The sequence below is a fragment of the Mytilus californianus genome, unplaced genomic scaffold (assembly GCF_021869535.1).
Source record: "Mytilus californianus isolate M0D057914Y unplaced genomic scaffold, xbMytCali1.0.p SCAF_10, whole genome shotgun sequence".
NCBI classification, from domain to species: Eukaryota; Metazoa; Mollusca; class Bivalvia; order Mytilida; family Mytilidae; genus Mytilus; species Mytilus californianus.
The window spans coordinates 20346634-20372202 of record NW_026262582.1 but is presented as its reverse complement, the minus strand read 5'-3'; the positions used below and the strand labels follow the sequence as shown (position 1 = coordinate 20372202).

The following is a 25569-nucleotide window of genomic DNA, read 5'->3' as shown; positions in this document are numbered from 1 at the left end:
AAACCCCCGCCGCATATGTCATATGCTTGTTCCAATCCCGGAATATGTTGGTCAATGGTATATTCTTTTCTCGGAAGAATTTTCATTTTACAATATTATGCTGCGGCATTGGATTTGATCTCTTTTTTGTCGGGGCCGATCAGATCTCATTACAAAAGAATGTGAGGCCAAAAAATAACGGACTTTGTATAGACATGTGCCGCCCTTGTCAATAGACATAAAACAATTGTCTGTTTAAATATTAACTTTTTTTTTTTCATTTTACTAGTTAAATGTAGCTTGGATCTCATCTTCTAAAAATATTGAATAGAATACTAAAAATCTCCATTTTATTATTACATGAGGATCTGGATGGGGTCACTCAATTCTGTATTCTCTTACTTTTTAAACCATGTTCTATTCTTTATTTATTTTGCCAATTATTCTTATTCTTTATAATCTAGCACCCCATTGTTTTCTATTCTTTATTTTTTTTACTTTTTTCTCTATTCTTTCTTTTTTTTTTGCCTATTGTTCTCTATTCTTTATTTTTGTGCCTATTTTTCTCTATTCTTTATTTTTTTCTCCATCATTCTGTAGTATTGGTCCGTTTATGTCTATCCCGTAAATCCCATCCACACCCTCATTCATACTCAATTCAAAAATTAAATTAAAGAAATTAAATCAGTAAATAGTTTACAACCAAGACAAGAATTATATATTGTGGTAAATACATTTACTAGTAGGTTACTGGTAACCATTATATAAAACCATTACTACTTTTGAGACGACCACTTACATCTTACCAGTCGTAGTCGTTGTCAACTGTAGGTGTAGACAATTGAAAAGAGGTCTATTATAGGGGGTCGAATTGTCAAACCGGCCAGACATTGATGCTTAGAAATGTAATAAGCTCTTTCATCATCTCAGTATGTTAAAATTATGGTTTACTACGAATTCTTTTGAAATGACAGAAGTCCGCGTCAACATTTGATTTGACATTCAAATGATTTTGACTCGAATGCTTATTTCGAGTTTTGTAGAGCCGACATGCTCGTCTTTCAGAATAACTTATATGTCGGGTATTTTAGATGATTCTTTTTTAAAATTTCAATTTGTTGAAAATCATGAGTTGAGGTTACAAAAATAATCATACAAACCCAGGAATCTCTGTACATTTTCCTTTGGTTCTCTTCTGAGAGATATATGTTGACCTGGTATGTAAAAAATAAGAGATTGAGTGAATTTTATAAGACTTCAAACCAAATCTTGTGTGCGTTTTGCAGGGTTTTCGTTTTTATAAAACTTAAATTAACAAATATGTTTTCAATTTTTTCGATTCTTATACATCCCTGGTGTTCACATATTCGGTTTTGTACCTTCTTGATGAAGGTAAATGCAGAAAACCGCTTCGGATTCATGCCATTAATAAATTGTTCTTTTCATTGCTTTTCATTTCCGTGGCCTTTTTAACTTCTTTGATTGAGCGTCACTGATGAGGCTTTTAAACGAAACAAGCGTCTGGCGTATTGGTTTTTAATCCTGGTTTTTATGATGAGTTTTTTTATAGTTAAGACAAATGTATACAAACCCAGGAATCTGTGCACATATTCCTTGCGTCATCTGTTTGCCGGTATCTGATGAGCTTTACATTAAAAAGAAAATAAATGAAATAAGAAAAAACAAACCAAACCGTGTATGCATTTTGATAGTTTCATTTTTTTTTTTTTTTATAAATCTTTTTTAAAGCTTATTAAATTATTGTTCACGCTTTTGCTAAGGGTTTGCATCTCTTATCCATACTTGCCAATTAACGTCTAAACGGCTGCCAACAAAAATCAATATAAAAACAAAAAAGATGTCACATGATTGCAATTGAAACCTTTTTCCATCATTCGTCGCAACTCGGCCGATTCCGTACCTCCATCTAGGGTCGACTTTGATTTGATTAACTCGTGTTACTAGGATAAAACGTTTTACGTAACTCCCGAAGCGCACTAGACAGTCAAATCGAACTAACTTACAAATCAAGTAAATTCTTCAAACCCTTCAAAATGAAGCATTACATGAAAGAAATATTAGACGACAATAACATTATATTGAATATAATTGAAAAAAATTGGAGAAATGTTTTTAAACGAGTATATGTTCTCACATATTGTTAGTGTTATCTTATTTAACTATAAGAGTAATGATATGATTTGTTTGTGTTGATAATGAACATTTTCATAGTACTTTTCAAAATCAAATATCAAAATAACCTCTTTAAGAAGAAAGTGCAAAAAAAAAAAAATTCACGGTATTGCCAGCGCCGGCAAAATAGACATCAGCATAGAATATGCCTTTTTTCCGGATTTAATTAAGGTATTTTAATCAGTGCTGCCAAAAAAAATTATTTTTCTATTCTTGCCGGCTCCGGTGTTTTTAATGGTACTGCCGAAAAATATTCAGATTCCCTCTTCAAAATAACAAATCCACGATAATGTCATCGCAAGGAAAATAGCCATTGCTATATAAATATGCTATTTTGCGGCTTTTATCACGGGTATGAGGGGGTAACTTCCTATCATTAGGTGAACGGGGATGTGCCAAAAATATGGGTCACATTTTTGGCGATAATTTATATAAAAATTACCCTTCTTTTTATTAAAATGCATTAACGTTTGATAACTATATATTGATTTGGGATATGATCTACATATTATATATGTAAGCCTCAAATCTATGTCCAGCCTCAAATCTATGTCCTTTCCGCAAATATATATGTCCTTTTTAATATTGCGTCATAGACGTTCCAAATTTATGTCCTTTATTGTCTCAAATCTATGTCTTTTATTGTCTCAAATCTATGTCCTGCATTGTCTTAAATCTATGTCCTTTATTAACTCAAATCTATGGCCATTTTTGTCTCAAATCTATGTCCTTTATCGAAATGAGGTGACGTAAGACATAGCAAGACGTAATCAAGTAAAAACAAAATGTGTAGTTTCAATATTGAAAGTAACATGTATGCTCGTTATGCCAATAATTTGTACACTGAATTATGTTGTGGTTGTTGAATGTTGATGTCATGGTACACAATGGATTTTAAAAAATACATAGATTTGAAACTGGAATAGTTTCACCAGAAAAAAAAAGAAAAAAAAAACTTTTATAATAATTAATAATAATTAAGATAGTGGCACAAAATTTCGTTGTTAAGCACAATAAATTATACCCCAAACATTTTATGTGGTATCTATACATTGAAACATTGAACAAAACGTTTGTAAATAGGTGTATGTGTTTATAGCTTACGATATAGAATAGGTTTGATTCATTGTTGACGGCCGTACATGTATCTTTAGTTGCTTGTATACAGATGTCATTTTGTCTCAGGTTGTTTATTAATTTATATTTCAAGACTTAATGAGTAAAGGGAAGTAACGATAATTACTACAGAACAACTAACGGGATCAGGAAAAGCAAACAATTTGAAAATGTTGTAGTTTTACAATAAAATGTAAATCATACAATAATTACACATGCATGTAAAAATTTTCAGGACACACATGGAGAACACACCCCAACTTAACATTGAATTATTGGAAATGACTTAATAAAACAAAAATCCTATAAGGCCGTACTTATTAGACGGGCATCAATTTGTGCATAGCGAAGCAAACTGGAAAAAGATTTAAGGAAAGGACACAGATTTGAGGCCGTATCTTTTGTAACGGGCATAGATTAGCTATTGACGTCTTGATGGGGCACAGATTTGAGAAACGGACACAGATTTGAGGCCGTACACAGATCTGAGGTTTACATATATATTAATGGTCAATTATTATATTAAATCAAATCAATTCATTTGAAAGTTCAAACAAGTTCCTAAAACTTAAGAGTAGCTGTATATTTGTGAATTATGAGTGATGATATAGATTTAGTGCTTATATAATCATGGGCAATATTTTAGATATTGAATATATAAGTATTGGTCATTCTTTCTTAAATATTCATAGAACTATGGGTACTGAATTTCAGTGAATAGTAAAATCACAAAAATACTGAACTCCGAGGAAAATTCAAAAGCTCAAACACATCAAACGAATGGATAACAACTGTCATATTCCTGACTTGTTATATTAAAATGGGTACGTTTTTTGAGACAAAAAGGGCGCACCCTTACCAAAAAAAAATATCAAAGTTACCACTAGAGCCAGCAAAAAAATATATTTTCTAGTCTGCTGGCGCCGACAAAATAGGCACTGCTTAATCATATCGTACCAAATCGATGAAAACATTTTCATTTTGTGTTGAATCAATAACTGAGCTGCTTTCTTCATATTTTGGTTTTATATAATTGTTATTTTTGCCATTTGTTACCAAGTGTAAGATGAAAGTAGCTTAGATTTGAAGATATTTTTTTTTCAGTTTATACTTTATGCGGGATTTTCTGGCTGCGTTGAAGACCCATTGGTGGCCTTCGGCTGTTGTCTGATCTTTGGTCTGGTTGTTGTCTCTTTGACATATTCCCCATTTCCATTCTCAATTTTATTACTTCATCTTGTTTTTGACTCTATTTGACTAAACCTGACAACGAGGTAGGAAGAACTCGATTCGGGGCAACAGGTTAAATTGATGACGTTTTAGAGAAGCTCTACCCGTTCGATTTAAACTCTACTTACACGAGTAACCCGAGTCTAAGTCGACCCATATAGATTATGTGAAGCGGAGTCGACCGAGGTTTGAGGATTGACCTTTCCACAAGAATTTAAAGGTCGATAATCTACGCAAAATAAAAGGTCGCGGTATGAGAACGAACTTCAACGATGAGCAAAACCAATAGCAATCTTTAAAAAATTCGTGGTGACAAAATGAAAATATCTATCAAATGTCTAGTACCAAAAAGATATTCAAACTCATCTGTCGAAAACGAACTGACAATCCCTTACTAGTAAGGACTTTTCCGAATGCTTCATAAAAGTGGAGAATCCGTAACTTTTTCATGTTTATTACGCTAAATTCTACATCATTTATCTTTCCCTCCTTCCAATTTTTTTCAGCAACGTGCATATCTCAAGTCATTTGATGTCTAGTAAAACTTTGTCCAATTGGCAATCAAAATACATTTTACATTTTCTATTCCACTATTCTGAAAAGTTTAATATTTAAAATCAAGGTTCTGTTACAGCGTATCTAAATATTTATGTCTAAAGAAAGAATCTTAATGAAATTTTTTTTTTTGGTAATACCATCTTGATAAATTTGATGGTTCAACCTTAACCTAACACCAGCCTAACAAGGGAACCTGCATAAAACTTTGAAGCGCTCCTTAATTTGCACTCTTTTATTATGGGTATCGCGCTTCCATGCCGACCAGGATTGTTTACTCCTCTGTATCCAACGTTACATATCCATTTTAGACGAACTGACGTGGATGTAGGTAACTGTTCTTCAATCGCTTGCAATTGTAGAAAAGGTCCCTAGTTTGATTATGTAATTAACATTTTGTTAAAGTAGCGGTATATCTATATAAATGTAACCGAGATAATTTTCTTGATTTCATTTTGTCATAGAAAAAAGCGATGACGTATACTCAATCAAATATTCATACAAACCCAGAAAACTCGGAACAATTTCCTTCACTCTTCTGTTGAGCAGATTGTGTTGACCTGTGATTTAAAAAAAAGTGAAGATATCAAATCAAAAATAGATGCAAACCAACACTTAATAAGAATATTGAAATCTGTTTTCTATTAAACTTTTGTTAGTACATTGTAAACTGACTGCTTAAGATTGAGTGAATTTTATAAGACTTCAAACCAAATCTTGTGTGCGTTTTGCAGGGTTTTCGTTTTTATAAAACTTAAATTAACAAATATGTTTTCAATTTTTTCGATTCTTATACATCCCTGGTGTTCACATATTCGGTTTTGTACCTTCTTGATGAAGGTAAATGCAGAAAACCGCTTCGGATTCATGCCATTAATAAATTGTTCTTTTCATTGCTTTTCATTTCCGTGGCCTTTTTAACTTCTTTGATTGAGCGTCACTGATGAGGCTTTTAAACGAAACAAGCGTCTGGCGTATTGGTTTTTAATCCTGGTTTTTATGATGAGTTTTTTTATAGTTAAGACAAATGTATACAAACCCAGGAATCTGTGCACATATTCCTTGCGTCATCTGTTTGCCGGTATCTGATGAGCTTTACATTAAAAAGAAAATAAATGAAATAAGAAAAAACAAACCAAACCGTGTATGCATTTTGATAGTTTTATTTTTTTTTTTTTTATAAATCTTTTTTAAAGCTTATTAAATTATTGTTCACGCTTTTGCTAAGGGTTTGCATCTCTTATCCATACTTGCCAATTAACGTCTAAACGGCTGCCAACAAAAATCAATATAAAAACAAAAAAGATGTCACATGATTGCAATTGAAACCTTTTTCCATCATTCGTCGCAACTCGGCCGATTCCGTACCTCCATCTAGGGTCGACTTTGATTTGATTAACTCGTGTTACTAGGATAAAACGTTTTACGTAACTCCCGAAGCGCACTAGACAGTCAAATCGAACTAACTTACAAATCAAGTAAATTCTTCAAACCCTTCAAAATGAAGCATTACATGAAAGAAATATTAGACGACAATAACATTATATTGTATATAATTGAAAAAAATTGGAGAAATGTTTTTAAACGAGTATATGTTCTCACATATTGTTAGTGTTATCTTATTTAACTATAAGAGTAATGATATGATTTGTTTGTGTTGATAATGAACATTTTCATAGTACTTTTCAAAATCAAATATCAAAATAACCTCTTTAAGAAGAAAGTGCAAAAAAAAACAAATTCACGGTATTGCCAGCGCCGGCAAAATAGACATCAGCATAGAATATGCCTTTTTTCCGGATTTAATTAAGGTATTTTAATCAGTGCTGCCAAAAAAGTTTATTTTTCTATTCTTGCCGGCTCCGGTGTTTTTAATGGTACTGCCGAAAAATATTCAGATTCCCTCTTCAAAATAACAAATCCACGATAATGTCATCGCAAGGAAAATAGCCATTGCTATATAAATATGCTATTTTGCGGCTTTTATCACGGGTATGAGGGGGTAACTTCCTATCATTAGGTGAACGGGGATGTGCCAAAAATATGGGTCACATTTTTTGCGATAATTTATATAAAAATTACCCTTCTTTTTATTAAAATGCATTAACGTTTGATAACTATATATTGATTTGGGGTATGATCTACATATTATATATGTAAGCCTCAAATCTATGTCCAGCCTCAAATCTATGTCCTTTCCGCAAATATATATGTCCTTTTTAATATTGCGTCATAGACGTTCCAAATTTATGTCCTTTATTGTCTCAAATCTATGTCTTTTATTGTCTCAAATCTATGTCCTGCATTGTCTTAAATCTATGTCCTTTATTAACTCAAATCTATGGCCATTTTTGTCTCAAATCTATGTCCTTTATCGAAATGAGGTGACGTAAGACATAGCAAGACGTAATCAAGTAAAAACAAAATGTGTAGTTTCAATATTGAAAGTAACATGTATGCTCGTTATGCCAATAATTTGTACACTGAATTATGTTGTGGTTGTTGAATGTTGATGTCATGGTACACAATGGATTTTAAAAAATACATAGATTTGAAACTGGAATAGTTTCACCAGAAAAAAAAAGAAAAAAAAAACTTTTATAATAATTAATAATAATTAAGATAGTGGCACAAAATGTCGTTGTTAAGCACAATAAATTATACCCCAAACATTTTATGTGATATCTATACATTGAAACATTGAACAAAACGTTTGTAAATAGGTGTATGTGTTTATAGCTTACGATATAGAATAGGTTTGATTCATTGTTGACGGCCGTACATGTATCTTTAGTTGCTTGTATACAGATGTCATTTTGTCTCAGGTTGTTTATTAATTTATATTTCAAGACTTAATGAGTAAAGGGAAGTAACGATAATTACTACAGAACAACTAACGGGATCAGGAAAAGCAAACAATTTGAAAATGTTGTAGTTTTACAATAAAATGTAAATCATACAATAATTACACATGCATGTAAAAATTTTAAGGACACACATGGAGAACACACCCCAACTTAACATTGAATTATTGGAAATGACTTAATAAAACAAAAATCCTATAAGGCCGTACTTATTAGACGGGCATCAATTTGTGCATAGCGAAGCAAACTGGAAAAAGATTTATGGAAAGGACACAGATTTGAGGCCGTATCTTTTGTAACGGGCATAGATTAGCTATTGACGTCTTGATGGGGCACAGATTTGAGAAACGGACACAGATTTGAGGCCGTACACAGATCTGAGGTTTACATATATATTAATGGTCAATTATTATATTAAATCAAATCAATTCATTTGAAAGTTCAAACAAGTTCCTAAAACTTAAGAGTAGCTGTATATTTGTGAATTATGAGTGATGATATAGATTTAGTGCTTATATAATCATGGGCAATATTTTAGATATTGAATATATAAGTATTGGTCAATCTTTCTTAAATATTCATAGAACTATGGGTACTGAATTTCAGTGAATAGTAAAATCACAAAAATACTGAACTCCGAGGAAAATTCAAAAGCTCAAACACATCAAACGAATGGATAACAACTGTCATATTCCTGACTTGTTATATTAAAATGGGTACGTTTTTTGAGACAAAAAGGGCGCACCCTTACCAAAAAAAAATATCAAAGTTACCACTAGAGCCAGCAAAAAAATATATTTTCTAGTCTGCTGGCGCCGACAAAATAGGCACTGCTTAATCATATCGTACCAAATCGATGAAAACATTTTCATTTTGTGTTGAATCAATAACTGAGCTGCTTTCTTCATATTTTGGTTTTATATAATTGTTATTTTTGCCATTTGTTACCAAGTGTAAGATGAAAGTAGCTTAGATTTGAAGATATTTTTTTTTCAGTTTATACTTTATGCGGGATTTTCTGGCTGCGTTGAAGACCCATTGGTGGCCTTCGGCTGTTGTCTGATCTTTGGTCTGGTTGTTGTCTCTTTGACATATTCCCCATTTCCATTCTCAATTTTATTACTTCATCTTGTTTTTGACTCTATTTGACTAAACCTGACAACGAGGTAGGAAGAACTCGATTCGGGGCAACAGGTTAAATTGATGACGTTTTAGAGAAGCTCTACCCGTTCGATTTAAACTCTACTTACACGAGTAACCCGAGTCTAAGTCGACCCATATAGATTATGTGAAGCGGAGTCGACCGAGGTTTGAGGATTGACCTTTCCACAAGAATTTAAAGGTCGATAATCTACGCAAAATAAAAGGTCGCGGTATGAGAACGAACTTCAACGATGAGCAAAACCAATAGCAATCTTTAAAAAATTCGTGGTGACAAAATGAAAATATCTATCAAATGTCTAGTACCAAAAAGATATTCAAACTCATCTGTCGAAAACGAACTGACAATCCCTTACTAGTAAGGACTTTTCCGAATGCTTAATAAAAGTGGAGAATCCGTAACTTTTTCATGTTTATTACGCTAAATTCTACATCATTTATCTTTCCCTCCTTCCAATTTTTTTCAGCAACGTGCATATCTCAAGTCATTTGATGTCTAGTAAAACTTTGTCCAATTGGCAATCAAAATACATTTTACATTTTCTATTCCACTATTCTGAAAAGTTTAATATTTAAAATCAAGGTTCTGTTACAGCGTATCTAAATATTTATGTCTAAAGAAAGAATCTTAATGAAATTTTTTTTTTTGGTAATACCATCTTGATAAATTTGATGGTTCAACCTTAACCTAACACCAGCCTAACAAGGGAACCTGCATAAAACTTTGAAGCGCTCCTTAATTTGCACTCTTTTATTATGGGTATCGCGCTTCCATGCCGACCAGGATTGTTTACTCCTCTGTATCCAACGTTACATATCCATTTTAGACGAACTGACGTGGATGTAGGTAACTGTTCTTCAATCGCTTGCAATTGTAGAAAAGGTCCCTAGTTTGATTATGTAATTAACATTTTGTTAAAGTAGCGGTATATCTATATAAATGTAACCGAGATAATTTTCTTGATTTCATTTTGTCATAGAAAAAAGCGATGACGTATACTCAATCAAATATTCATACAAACCCAGAAAACTCGGAACAATTTCCTTCACTCTTCTGTTGACCAGATTGTGTTGACCTGTGATTTAAAAAAAAGTGAAGATATCAAATCAAAAATAGATGCAAACCAACACTTAATAAGAATATTGAAATCTATTTTCTATTAAACTTTTGTTAGTACATTGTAAACTGACTGCTTAAGCTTTTGCAAAGAGCATTTCATTATCCAACGTTGCTAATTATTGTACTTTGTCCTGGCCAAAACATTCAATATGAAAATTTAAAACCAATGAAGCATATTTGTGAAATAAATAACTTTCGACAAGAGACCGATTGACGTAAATGAAAGCACTTATAGAGCATCAAATTGTCATTTCGGCCATACATAGATTCTTATGAATACTAGTATTGTATGCTCTATCCGCATCTCCGTTTGTTAAAACTAACCTTCACGTCCTTATTATCTTGTATTTTGCCTTCCAACTGTTTTGACTTGAGCGATGATGATGAACTTTGTTAAGAATAAACGCGTGTCTGGCGTACAAAATTATACCAGGTATCTTTGGGTTTTTTAATGTTTCATAAAACATGTAATGAATTGTTCCAAAGAAAAAGTTTATACAAATCTAGGCCTAGGAATATCATTATATTTTCCTCCGATCCACTTTGGAGAACTACAATATTGTCTAAAAATAGAGAAAAATAAAGTGTAAAGGAATACAAACTAAACCCTGTATGCAAAGTCTTTCGTGTTTTGTTTTTTACTAAAACTATGTTTACAAATATGTCGACTGATTGGATATAGAAAGATGTGGTATGAGTGTCAATGAGACAACTCTCCATCCAAGTTACAATTTATAAAAGTAAACCATTATAGGCCAAGGTAAGGCTTCCAACACGGAGCATTGGCTCACACCAAACAGCAAGCTATAAAGGGCCCTAAAAAATTACTAGTGTAAAACCATTCAAACGGACAAAACCAACGGTCTAATCTATATAAAAACGAGAAACGAGAAACACGTATGAACTACATAAACAGACGACAACTACTGTAATCAGATTCCTGATTGCCTGTTCATGCTTTTGTCAAGAGTGTTTATATTGTTCCAATGTTACATATCGTTATCTTTAGTATCTGCACTTTGCAATGACAGAGTCCTTGTAGACAAAGTTCTGTAACTTGACGAAAGGGATCAAAACTGCTATGGTTTATACAATTATGCAGCAGTATATTATATAGATGTTATCGAGTGGATTCCATTTAAGTTCATTTTATTTTCAAAACAAGTGATGATATAAAACAAAGAAAATTTATACAAACCCAGGAAACTCTGCACATATTTCCTCCGTCCTCCTCTGGAAGATATCTGTTGACCTTTGAATGAAAGGGATAATATATCAACTATGTTAGGAATACAAACCAATAGGTTTCTCTTCGTTTTTTATGTTTGCAAAAATATTATTTAAGCTTTTGACAATAACTTTGATTATTTTTTTTTAAATTTCTGACTGAAATATAAAATCAAACAATCAAACATCTTTCCTTTGAAGTAAATTATAGCAATTATAGGTCACTGTACGACTTTCCACAAGAAAAAAAACAATAGTAATTTATGAAGGGGCAAAACGTGACACAATATAAATTTAAAAATGTTCCCAAAAAAAATCTGACTACAGTGTTGTATAGTTTAAACTTACTCAATAATATCTGGTCTTCTTCCATTGCCCGTCGTTTGTTGTATAAAGGTCAGGTATGAGTCTGTTGACCTACACAACAGATATACAAAATAATTAAGTACTTGCAAATATGCATTCTTTTTTTTTTGTTCCAATATCTTATAAAATTTAAACAGAATTGCTTAATGATAAAGTGGGTACCCCACCATCTGACTAAAATAGTTTTGGCTTGTTCAATATTCTTTAAATTTTCACAAAATTATGACTGACCAGCTGACTAAAATATAAAAATATCAAGTACTTTGAACAACAAAAGTAAAGGAATAATTTCATAGGATGTTTACAAGTACCAGTTTGACAAACACTAATTTTGATCATTCTAAAGCTTGATTTCTCTTATCTAAAAGTATGTGATTAAAATGTTAAGCTGATTTTTTTTTCAAATAGTTAACATTATGTTCTATTTTGAAACCCATAAATAAAGGCAGTAGTAGTATACCGCTGTTAAATAGTCATAATCCGATTAAGCAAAAACAAATCCGGGTTAAAAATTAAAACCGAGGGAAACACATCAACTATAACGTAAGAACACTCACAAAAGAGAAATACATGCATAAATAATGTGATAGTGCATTACAACATGTAAACCGCTGAATAACAACTAACATCTACAATGAATTAATCATAGCACACCAGGACACCACAAATGAAATATTAACTGATCATCACATGAATGGATCAACGTCACAAAAGTGACATTTTTTTGACGTTTATATTATCACACGTTAATTTAAACAAAAAATGATATGTATTTTCTAACCATGTTAATAATATTAAAATGGGATTGTGTTTGTAATATTGGTATTATTTGTACATGTTGTATTATTCTAATCATTAATGTTTTTCTTATAAATAAAAACAAAAACAAAAACAATACTGGGCTTACAGTTACTTTAAACTTAAAATCATAATTATCAATAAAATAATTGGTTTTATCTTAACTAACATACATAAAGAAAATGAAATGAAAATGAAATAACTGTAATATAGTGCAAGATGATATAAGACAAAACACAAAACCACACTTAAAAATAAACAACATAACACAAAAAACCTGAAGACGAACCACGAGTAAATCGACTATACTGACAAATAAGACATGATTATGTAAATGTAACGAAAATTCAGAATTCAGACCACAAGCGAAATAAATAGACAACAACTATGCCTTATAATGCTTTTATTCCAAAATACAAAGTAAAGTAATTTTCGAAGGAAATGCATACATGGATTCTATGCATCTTTAGATATGCAGACACTTAACAAAAATTCTTGTTAGTGCATTTAAAACGACATTTGAGACTAAATTTATTTCTATATGTCCGGGTTTTTTCGAGTGTAACCATGTTTTATCGAGTGATTATACAAATTTCCTATAGATTAGAATATTAGGTGTCAGCGTATTTATGTTTGAAAACAATAAAAAAGGGTTCAAATTAAGAACTTTTCAAGGAACGAAAGGAATGCATTCATCAGTTTGATAATGGTCTACTAACACTTACATTTTATAAAAAGTATCGTTCATTTGTATATATTGTTGTTTGTCACATAACAATTTTTGTATTCTTGTCTTTCATTTTTGCTAATGTGCTTTGTCTATATGCCTGTTTATGTTTCTTTGATACATGTATGACGTGGCTCTGTACTTATACATCCCTTCATTGTGTTATTGTACTATGCTAAATTTGTGTATTCTTGTCTTTAATTTTTGCTAATATGCTTGGTCTATATGCCATTTTGTGCTTCTTTGTTACATACTTGTTTGATTTTATAGTGATTAAGATTATTACACAATGTTGACTGCTGTACCCCTATTTTTGACATTTTTAATTATTATGTCTGTTTGTTTTGTTAACACATATATAATGGAATTTGATGCGAATGTCATACAAGTGAGAGGTTTAGCTAGCTTTAAAACCAGGTTTAATCCACCATTTTCTACATAAGAAATATGAATATGACAGTTGTTATCCATTCGTTTGATGTGTTTGAGCTTTTGATTTTGCCATTTGATCAGGGACTTTCCTTTTTGAATTTTCGTCGGAGTTCAGTATTTTTGTGATTTTACTTTTTACATGTACAGTATATATTCGTGATGTCTACAATCAAATCTTATCATAGACAATTTGGATTGAGACGTACATACATATAGTGTGTTAAGCTGATGAACTATTCATTTCATTGTTAATTATATATGAAATTTAAATCAAATTTATTGTCAATGGGAATCAAAACTGGTCGGTACCATTTTTTACTAATTCTTAAATATTGTCCAGTCGGTTTCTTACTCCGTTTTCTTAATAAACAGCGGCGCCATGATCGCATGATACGCCCGTCGCGTTCAATGACTTCTCAATCTCACATCAGAAGTTTATGAAAAACTCAAGAGAGGTTATCTTAATCTATATAAACCAGACACCAAAGTTTCATGAAAATGCTCAAAGCACGTTAAAAATATTATCCAAAAAATGGAAAATCATTCCTTTTTTGTTTATTAAACTCTATAACTCGGAAACCAAAAAACTTAGATTTATAAAAATCGAAAGGGAGGATACCACAATAGATGAAAAAAAATCACCAAAATTTAATAAAAAAAACTGTTGAAACTGTATGTAAATTGGTGAAAGCGTTTTTGAGTTATGTCCGACATGATGACGACGTACGGACAGACGGACGAACAACAATATACCATAATACGCCCCGTAAACGGGCGTATGAAAATTCCGGGGTTCACCACGAAAAATATCATTAACTATGACAACAAAAGTAGCATGAAATGAAGTTTAAAAGATTATGAGTCCCCTGTACAATGATATAAATAAAGACAACAGTAGTATACCGCTGTTTAAAAGTCATAAATCGATCGAGAGAAAACAAATCCGGGTTACAAACTAAAACCGAGGGAAACACATCAACTATAAGAGGAAAACAACGTGATAACAGAACACAGAAGTGTAACAAAAAACAATGCAACATATATAGAAACGAACTACTAGATAACAACTGCCATATTCCTGACTTGGTACAGAACATTTTAAGACAAAATGGTGGATTGAACCTGGTTTTGTGGCTTGCCAAACCTCCGCGCTTTATGCCAATGTTAAATATACCCATAAAATGACAACATTACATGACGGGAATACAGTACAAATAGATGCAAGAACACCAAAGACAGATAAATACATAAATAAATAATATAATACTACATTTCGACATGTAAACCACAGAATAACAACGAATAACTAAAATAATTAAGAACAGTTAACAAAAACAGCTTAATAGAATTACGAAGTGTGTTTCTGTACCACGAATGGATCAACGCCACAAAAAGTAACGTCACAGGTAATTTCTAAAAATTGGATATAAATCAAGATTAGGTTTCTAATTATGTTATTTGATGTATTTTATAACAATTACAACACTATTAATATAGAATTGTGTTAGTAATTGTGCAACTAACTATGTCGGCCTTTCTTCGTAATCAAACTGTGTAAAACAAATAAATCCTGTGCACATAGTTGCTTTAAACTAAAATCATACAAATGAACTGGGTGATTAATTATCTTTACTTTTTCATACGAACGGAAAATAGAAGATAGAATCACAACTACAAACGATAAGAGACAAAGTCCGTTTTATAAAGGATCCAGTAATTTTTGTATTTAATACTGGAAAGTTGTGGTAGAACGTTTTCCGAACAGAAAATTTGCTAATAATTTGAAAAAGGTTAATTTTGATCAACGTAGTAATATGTTTTGGTGATTTATTGCGAATACAGGAGTGTCTTTGGTGTCATTTACTTAATTACAGTGATAAACTAGAAAACGTCATTTTTTAAAGTCAAGAATATTTTTTTCTTATTCAAATTTTCTTTAAAAAACCCGGACCATTTTTTAAAAAAAAACCCAGACGGTTTCGCTGTTGCTCTCGAAAAAACCCGAAAAATATTAAATACTGAATTTTTGGACTAAATATAAGGAAATTGCGCTTCTTTGTTGCTCAAAACCTGTTTAATATTCAAAATAAGATGAGTTGTCTTGTAAACAACTATTATAATTACGAAATAGCAGTAAATTGACTTTATCGCATGTTTTATCACTCGAACAAAACCCGATCTACATTCAAAAAAAGTGGACCGACTCACTCGAAAAACCACGATCCTAGCCGGACACTTTACCTACCGTGCTAATAGATATATTTCTTAATTGATTGACCAAATTAAACCTGGCAATGTGTTTACAATGTAAAAAAAAAAATTTCGAAGAAATTATATAAAAAGTCGTATAATATATTACGAAATGTACACGTTTTTTTTATATGTTCAATTTTGAGCAAATTAAATTACAATAATTAAGAAGAATTTCATTGATTATATACACATCGATGCTTCATTCTCAGTTTTCAGCATTTGTTCAAAGGCCTCACTTGTCATTCTATATTGTCTTGCTTTCACATATTTAAATCCAAAAAGCAAATTAACACTAAATCCAGACCTAAATGTTAAATACATACCTAGACAAATCTGAACTGGTAAAGCTGTTCTCAAGGTCTGGAACTGTTTCTTCTATAGGTGAGCTTTGACTTATAATTTGAGAAAAAAATAAATGAGAATAAGTAAAGATTTCACAATTTAAATAAGTATCTAATAAATGTATTGTTCATATTTTACAGATATCACTACTTGAATAAAGCACGACCCTTTTGAAGAGGGGAGGGAGCAATCCCAGCTGTATTTCATTATGTAATTTTTTCTCTAGTCTTTTTGTGTATTCTCAATCATTCGTAATTGTGTTGGCTGATTCCTTCAACGCATGTGTTTTAACCTACTTGGTACCTATATTTCTTTTGATAAGCATAAATCCTCAAAAAGCAGCATATGCAAATTTTTTCCATATTGGTGCTTTATTTTTATTGTATTGTTGTTTTTTTTGGGGGGGTATGTATTTGTATGCAGGTTTTTTGGGGGAGTTCGTTTCGATTTTTTTTAAATTAATCCATCTCCAACTGGCTTACAAACACGTTTGATCGAGCTACAAGCTTTAAATGATTGCCCCAAGTGAAGAGCCTGTCATTCAGAGGTTTTTGTTAGTTCAAAGTGTCATATGAGTTAGAGGCGAAAGATACCATTGGGATATTGAGCTCATGCGTCATAATCCAAAACAAACTGACAATTACCTGGCAAAAAAACTAAAAAAACAAACAGTAAACAAAACTCAAGATAGAAAACTAAAGATTGGGTAATACGAACACAACCAAAAACCAGGGTTGATCTCAGGTGCTCCGGAAGGGTTAGCTGCTCTACATGCGGCACTTGTCGTGTTACTTAAATAAAAAAAGTTTATGAGGTGTACCCATTTAGATTTTTTTTTCTAATTTGTATCAACGATTTCTTAACCCATTCGTATATACGTCTTCTTTTTGGGTTTAATCCATTGCCTGACATGATCCTCGACTGAATCCCTGTTTTTTTTTAAGGTGCGTTTCCAATTGATTCGTTTAGGCTCACGATATTGCGGGTATTTGAATGACACATTCGTAGAAAAGTGTTATTGATCAAGTTGATGTTACCAGTACTAACGTGGCTCGCCAGATACTATACGAATAGGGAACTTACACAAGTGCAATCATGAGGTTAACACTTGAAGTCGTCATTATTAAGGTCCTGCAAGAGGTATTTGTATATGAAAACTTTACTTTCAATTTGAGCTTGAAATATAAAAAAAATCTGTATGACCAATACAAATGTATTAAGATAAGAATCCTCCGGTAGCTATGTACTTGAAGAAATGTACATGAATTTCGAATATATAAGTCTCCTTAGCTGAGCTTCATGACGTCTATACTTAGATCTGCACAAGTAGTATTTTACTTTTAACACACTTGTGTCTAATCAGCATCTATAAAATGTTCAATGTAAACCGAAAGATTGAGGATGTTTAACAATTGAACAGTCTTCATTTTTAATGCAAGACTACACCTTCATACAGAAAACTAGTTTTCAAATGACGAGTAATATCAACGATTCTATACAAACTAACCTTTCCACAGGTTTTCTACATTTCTTTAGCATTGTGGTCAGGGTGTCTTGTAATCCGTTTACCATCATCTTTAAATTAAAATCTGATTTAGTGTATCTGGAGAAAAAAAAATAACAATGACAAAACGACTTTGTATGACAAACGTAACAGTTTAAATGTTCTCGTCTCAATAATATAATAAGTGAAACATCATCCGTCCCATGGTATGGTGCTTACTTCACTCAATTAATACTAGTAGTAACGCAAGTGCATTAAGATGATTAAGACTTAGATAATGATCCATGTCTCAATTCACAGAAAACAATTTTCCTTCTAATATGTTATTTAACTGATTGCTATATCACTATGACGCCATTATTTACTGACTATGAAATTTCATCGATACTATTTGTGCATCTTATAATGAAACATTTACACAATATAATATATACTTTGAATAAGAAGTAACATTGAATATAGACTTTAATTGACAGTATTTGCCTTTATAAGAAAAGGTGGATCGATTAATTGATTGAAATGATCATTGTTCATGTATTTAGATTCAACATATACATGATATATACATATACAAACCTATTTTCTGATACAAATTTAAGGTTTTGCTTCAGTCTCCGTATTATTCCTATAGTTTCCTTGTCACACACAAGAACATCCCTGAAAAAAGATTCCACGTTTGTATTTTTTTAATCGACTGGGTTTTTGCTTCTTTTTTTTTTTTTTTGGATGGGGGTGGGGGTAGGGATGGTCTCTCTTTGAAATTGATAGTAAATCAACTATACCGGGATATCAAGAATATTTTTTTATCTTGTAATTGGGCTAATTAGTTTTAAAAATCGGTAAAATACTGTTGACATGAACCTTCCTTCCAAAGAAAACAAAAAAAAATCGCTTTTTGCCAATTCAACGCTCATAACTCATTGTCATAGGTAGCCGTTTTAAAAGCGTTTGGTGTTTGGTTTGTGTTTTCTTTTGTTGTGGTTATGGATATTTCAGCAATACAACCAAATTGGAACAAAAGTCTTTATTTTAAGAACCAACCCTCCTTTGTCTGTTCGTTCCGTTTGATCTTGTCATGTTTGCCATTTATTTGAAGTTTGTTCCTCGCTTCTCCGTGCAAAAGAAAAGTGTGTGTTGTACAAGTTTGTTTTTATTTAGATGTGGTATGAGTGCCGATGAGACAGCTCTCCGCCCACGGAGCCGTTGCTCACACAGAACAGCAAGCTATAAAGGGCCCTACAATGACTAGTGTAAAACAATTCAAACAGGAAAACCAACGGTCTAATATATAAAGAAATAACGAGAAACACTCATGAACCACACCAACAAACGACAACCACTGAACAACAAGTTTGTCTTAATGTCTTTGTCTATTTTTTCTTATAGTTTTTGTCAGTTTATTTTTGAATTTTGAGTTTGAATGTCCCTTTTGTTATCTTTCCCCCCTCTTTGTACCCTTTACGAATTGCAAAAGAAAATAGTGAATACATACCTCTCTGAAAGTATATTTAAATATGTCTGCACATTTGTTATACTTTCATTCAAAAATAATTCTTCTGTTGTAGGCACTTCTTGTTGTCTAAAATCAATTGACAAGTATATTATGGTTGTGGATAAATTCAAAACAAAATCGGATGGCTTATTTTAAAATTCGTACGTAAGGTACTTTCACTAAAACAAATGTTGAAAAATATCAGAAGAATAGAAACATACTATTTAAAGGATTTAAAGATTTACAAAGAGAAGAAACATTTTATATTTACATTCTTCCAGCTGAACAGAACTTGTAGCTAATATTGAAAGGTATCCCTTTATTTGTCTCTCAATATACGTAACCTACGTTCTGGTGTTATCAATTCAATGTTTGCATTGTTTTGGATTTTTATTCTGACAATTTTTTAATTAGTTTTGTTTTAATCAGTAATTCAGTGTCGAAGGCGGTATAATTTGAAAAATAGTTCGAAAAATATTAGCTGGTTCTATGTGATGTTGCAAAACATTCATTTTGTAAGACCGTATGCCATTCCCATGTCCAAGATTGATTTTCCTTGCTAGTAGTGTTTGATATCAAACATTTAAAAGACGAACCTGTCAAATGCCAAAAGAGAAACTGACCTCCAAAAAAGTATGATATAGAATGTCTAAAATAGAATAGGATTTTATTATATCATCATGTATGCTGCCTAGTTTTATAGTTAGTATTTTAAACAACAAATCTTACTGATTTGACTGCGAGGCCTCCTAAAGTAAACATATTTTCTTTAAAAAAAAGTTCTAGTAATTAATAGGTCAACAAGTATACAATGGTTTTTTTGTATTATCATGCAACTGTGGCCTACATGTGATGTATTTTGGTTTGAGCGTTCTGTAATATTTCAAATAATGTAAATTGTAAGTTTTGCTTTATACAAATACCTACCTTATCCGAACACGCTCCCTCATTTCTACCAATGTTTGAATTAATTTCTCTGTTTGGGCTCCAGTTAAGACGTCCATGGCTAGAAACTTAAGAAAAGGAAAACTATCAAGCACAAAATGTATAAACAAAATATAATGGATTGTGCGAAAATAAAAATGTCATAGAATAATAACCTTTTGATTACGGTTTAATGTTTCTACCATGTCTTAGATTGTGGTTTGACGTCTATGTCGTCTGTCTGCTAAGTACCGAACATGACCTATTTACGAATATGACTGTTATACCGCGTGTGAATTTTCATTGTTATAAGACGTGTCTCAGTATTTTGTACACCCAACATTCATGTATTTTTTTTTATGTTTCTGTTATGGTTTCGGTTGGATAATGTGATATGTCTTATCGTTTGTAGTCCAAATAATTATAAAATTGCATTTCAATACCATCATTGTCACGAAAATTGTCTGAACGGGTATTGTGAAAATAATTGTATGAAGTTCGAGATTAAATGTTCGTTACGTGAGTGAGTCACTGTTGGTGATGTCTGTCGTTGGTGGAAGATGATCATTGTTGTTCTGGGGTTTACATGTTGTGTCGACTATTATATTATTGGTTTGTGTTGTATTTCTGTCACGTAGTGTTGTCATTTTAGCGATATTTTTTTAACATTGTCATATAAGCGGGAGGTTTGGCTAGCCATAAAACCAGGTTTAACCCAACATTTTGTTCTTTAAATGTCTTTACTAAGTCAGGAATATGGCAGTTGTTATCAAATAGTTCGTTTCTATTTATGTAGGCGTTTGTTTTTGTTGCACTTCAGTTGTTCCTTTTTTTTCCTCTTGTAATTGATGTGTTTCCCTCGGTTTTAGTTTGTAATCCGGATTTGTTTTCTCTCAATCGATTTATGACTTTTGAACACCGGTATACTACTGCTGCCTTTATTCATATTTAGATTTTAACAAAGTTCTGTTATTGTCTAATTTTAGGCACAAAGACAGAATAACAATAAACTCGTCTTGACTGTGTTGAATGATGAACTTCTGTTATACATAACCTTGTATGATAACATGTATTATTTGGTGTTTCTTTTTATTATTAATTAAAGGTTAGGTATGTTTCAATTGTCATCACTAAAGTACAGAAATAGAATGTATGTTTCTTGAAAAAAAAGGACAACTATTTAGCAAAAAAAAGTGAGATGACGAAAAGACAAACATGTCCACGAAACAACATGAAGAAAGCTAAAGAGCAACAGTCTTTTAAAAAGCTCGTTATGTATATATACAATATATGTACATTGTCTGAAAATATAAAATTTATTTGTATGAGCTCTAGAAACAGGACGAAACGCGAGGCTCGCCGAGCTTTTCTCCTGTTTCGTAGCGAGTACAAATTTTACATCCAACACTTGAAACTTTAGTTGTTTAAAAAATCTAAATCACTGTCTCTAATTTTTCAAAGAAACGACATAGTTTAAACGCGGACCGCGAAGCGGACCCCAAAATGAACTGGTACGCAAAAAGAAATATCCACATATTACCGCTTGCTCAACATTGAAGCGGGGGTAACAGGAGACTTTATTTGTACAAGTACAAATAAAGCAAAAATTTATTTGTGTACCTGTTATTTGTACAATAGTTAGCTGATTGCAGGATAAAAACAGAGGATCGAACATCCTTTAACAAGCTTGTGTTCATCAATTATAAAATGTTTCTCACGACAAACAGTTATCCAGTTAATAGGCTGCGTATCCGTCCGTAGTGCCTAAATTAATTTCCAATTTAGATTAGAACCGTGTTGTTCATTTTTTGCATTTTAGTGAGGTGTTTTGTAAACTATTATTTCCCCTTTTTTTATTTCAACCTTAAGCTATTTTAACTTTTCCAAAGTAACTGTTGATATATATGATTGTACAATAAAAAAACCATAATTTTAGAACTTTGCTTTGACATCAAACAAGCGAGATCGGTAATTGTCAATTTCATTGAAAATAAATCCAATTTAAGAAAACTGTTTAATACCTTTTAATTAGTTTTTACAATGAAACATGATTCAGGTGTTCATATTTGACTTCTTTTGCATTGGAAAAAGAATGGATCGATAGTACCAACATCAAGATAGACATTTACTCTAATAAAAAATAAATATTTCGTCGAAAATTTAAATGTATAATATTTTGTCCACATTTCAGTTTTCTTTAATCTATTAGCATTTTTTTATTCAAATCTGTTTCCCCTTAACCTTTTCTCATGTTGTGCATTATTTATCTTTTTTTTTTTATTTTTGACCCATGTTTCCACTTTTAGCGGGTGTTCAATTGTTCTTTTTTTTTTCTCTCAAAAAGTAATTTAGATGGTTAAATATATGTGTTTATTCCAATCACAAAAATAGCTTATTAAAAATTAAACATACATTGTGATCTAATTAGAAATCAATATACGAGAGATTATTTTCAAATTTTCTGTTGAGAAAAACAAGTACATGATCCATTTTGTAATGGTACATAAGCACTTTGTAAAGCAACGAAATACCTTTGTCTTTTGTGAATCACTATTTGAAGCGAGATTATATAATAAAAACACAATGTTCTTTTTGAATTTTATTCGTTTACCTTCAGTTAATTAAACTTTTGTACATGCACTAGTGAATTATCCAAATATGCAAGTCATTCTAAATTGTAAACAATGACAAAAGAGCCAACAAATCAACTAATTAATTATATGTATTATTTTGCTAAAAGTGAAAAAGGTAACATTTTATAAATTCTGAACAATATGTTTATGTACACTGGGGAACACACCACCACAAAAAGTTTAATACAATTTCTGTTACGAAAACTGAGATTCGAATTGAGACCTTTTTTCTTCACTAGATATATGATTTCCCTGCATGTAAGTTGTTTGTTTTAGTTAAATATAAAAGAAAGTACAGTCTGAATGTATCAGTAATATCAAATAAATAGTTTGGATATTTTTTTAAAGTAAAACATGAAACAAATTTCCCTTTTTTAATTCAATTAATTATCAGACCTTATTACTTTTTCAACATAAACAATGTCACGCTACTGTCTGGTTTGCACATTTTCGTGGATTTAGCCAGTATAGGTTAAATGTTCCACAATGTACACATTTTCTGTCGGTATGTATGCAGACCTTTTCAAAATCACATAATTAAATATCCACTAAAACCAGATGTTACTAATTAATCATCGTCAATGGATACCGAAACGAAATTATTCCTCTGTATATATTCTTTCAATTATATTTAGAATTTGACAGTTGTATTACTTGACATGAAGTTCTTGTCAACTATTTTGCTTGAAAAGAAAATGAAAATACATACTTTAAAATTGCAAACTAAAAAGTAAAATCACAAGAATACTGAACTCCGAGGAAAATTCAAAAAGGAAAGTCCCCAATCAAATGGCAAAATCAAAAAAAACAAACACATCAAACGAATGGATAACAACTGTCATATACCTGACTTGGTACAGGCATTTTTTTATGTAGAAAATGGTGGATTGAACCTGGTTTTAAAGCTAGCTAAACCTCTCGTTTGTATGACAGTCGCATCCAATTCCATTATATTGACAACGATGTGTGAACAAAACATGACTAAAAGGGAACTAATTTAAAATGGGTTAAATGTATATTAAGTTTCAAAATTTAAAACCATGCTTTTGAAAATAATTTTGCATTATTGTGCAGTCAAATTCAGTCAATTTTGATCAGATAGAAATATATTTAATGAACCCATATTTGATCCTGTTATCAGGTTTCCAAAAATTAAAGTACTTCATCAAAATATTTAAAAGCTTGAAATTAAATCAAGCGATAAATAACGGTTTTAAAGTGACATTTTTTTATGTGCGAATTGCTAAATAAGACGATGATAATTACAACTTGTAGATAAAAACATATTGATTCATAGACCAAAGATCTGTTACGCGACCTTAAATTTGAGACACGATATCCTAAATATGAGACACGAACCGAAATCAGGGACGCGTTAGTATTATTATGAAAAGGCACTTATGGACGTTCTTGGAAAAAGACCAATACAATGTGATCTCATAAAAAAACGGTAAAATCCAGCTTTAGGAACACAGTGCAACCCAAATTTCTAATCAACACCCACCCTTATCTTCTACTGGAACCGGCACCAACCAGTTCCCTTGATACGAATGGTAAAACTACTTCTTTTGTAATAGCAAAACGTTCGAATCTCTTAATATGCCAATCTATGAACATAGCATGTAAAAAAGATTTCCATATAGTCTGATTATCAACCCGAGGATGAAGAAAGAAACTATTTCATCATTGTATGATACACTAGCAGGCTGTTTGTGTAATAAAGTATAGACGAAAGTACCCAATTTCAAGCTAACAACATGCTTCCATTGTTTTTTATTGATGTTTTAATTGCAATTTGTAATCCTGACTGATAGATAAACTAGCATTTTTGCTTCCATATGTAAATTAGTATGAATTTACAAATAACAAATAAAGAATTCATCAGTGAATGATATTCTTTATTAACATGATTAAGAGACTATTTATGTATAACATTATCTCATAACGTAAAACAAGTGGTACTTAGCAACAGAGATTTTACAAAAATTATAAAAGTGAAAATTTATTCATATAACGTACTCACTACATATGTTTATTAAATACATGACTACACAATTGAAATTACTAAAGTGAGATTGTCTGTCCTTAGTTGTGATAAAATGGTACATAATACAGTAAATTCAAAAATTATTGCGATGTTTTAATTATTGCAAACACTGCGACGGGATAGGTTTCGCAAACAGAAAAACATGAAAAAATCACATTAAGATTTTTGGTCGCAATAATCTCGCATTTTGTACGTTGTTCAACAAACGCAATAATAAATTCACGCAATAATTTCTGAACTGACAGTTGTGCATATATAAACTTCTAACATTGATTACTTTGCTTACAATAGTGCCTTGTATTCTGTTCTTACTGATGTGTCTTACCGCTTTTATTTGACGAGTGTTCTCGGGAAGAGACAATACATATATGCTCTTACACTGGCAAACGACTCATTCCAACATTTCAAATCAAGGTGCCCACCACCTTCTCTTCAGTTGGTTTTTATCGACAATCAAGCAAACAGAAAAATTTTGATTGGTTACGTAAGAAAACCTATGTATTGTTTCATAGAAAAATAAAGAAATTCGAGGAAAGACCTTGATCTATTTAAATCATGTATGTCCATTGAAAATGTAAGTAAAACATTTTTAGAATGTTGGTGATT

The 25569-nt window shown here is 31.5% G+C and overlaps 1 protein-coding gene across 13 annotated transcripts in view; it reads right to left on the bottom strand.

The window, feature by feature from the left end:
* LOC127717739 (uncharacterized) overlaps positions 1 to 25569 on the bottom strand; it is a 175904-nt gene that overhangs the window by 76923 nt on the left and 73412 nt on the right. For 4 of the 13 annotated variants that reach the window (XM_052223520.1, XM_052223521.1, XM_052223522.1 and 1 more), the window contains exons 8-13: positions 11417 to 11470; positions 10121 to 10174; positions 6113 to 6166; positions 5580 to 5633; positions 1571 to 1624; positions 1140 to 1193 (exon numbers count right to left, since the gene is read on the bottom strand). In XM_052223520.1, coding sequence (XP_052079480.1) covers positions 1140 to 1193; positions 1571 to 1624; positions 5580 to 5633; positions 6113 to 6166; positions 10121 to 10174; positions 11417 to 11470 — 324 coding nt within the window. Of the gene's footprint in view, positions 1 to 1139; positions 1194 to 1570; positions 1625 to 5579; positions 5634 to 6112; positions 6167 to 10120; positions 10175 to 11416; positions 11471 to 11793; positions 11863 to 16344; positions 16414 to 17870; positions 17967 to 18443; positions 18525 to 19359; positions 19447 to 20286; positions 20373 to 25240; positions 25482 to 25569 lie in introns of those variants that run through there. The other 9 variants (XM_052223519.1, XM_052223515.1, XM_052223517.1 and 6 more) reach the window with 9 other exon arrangements.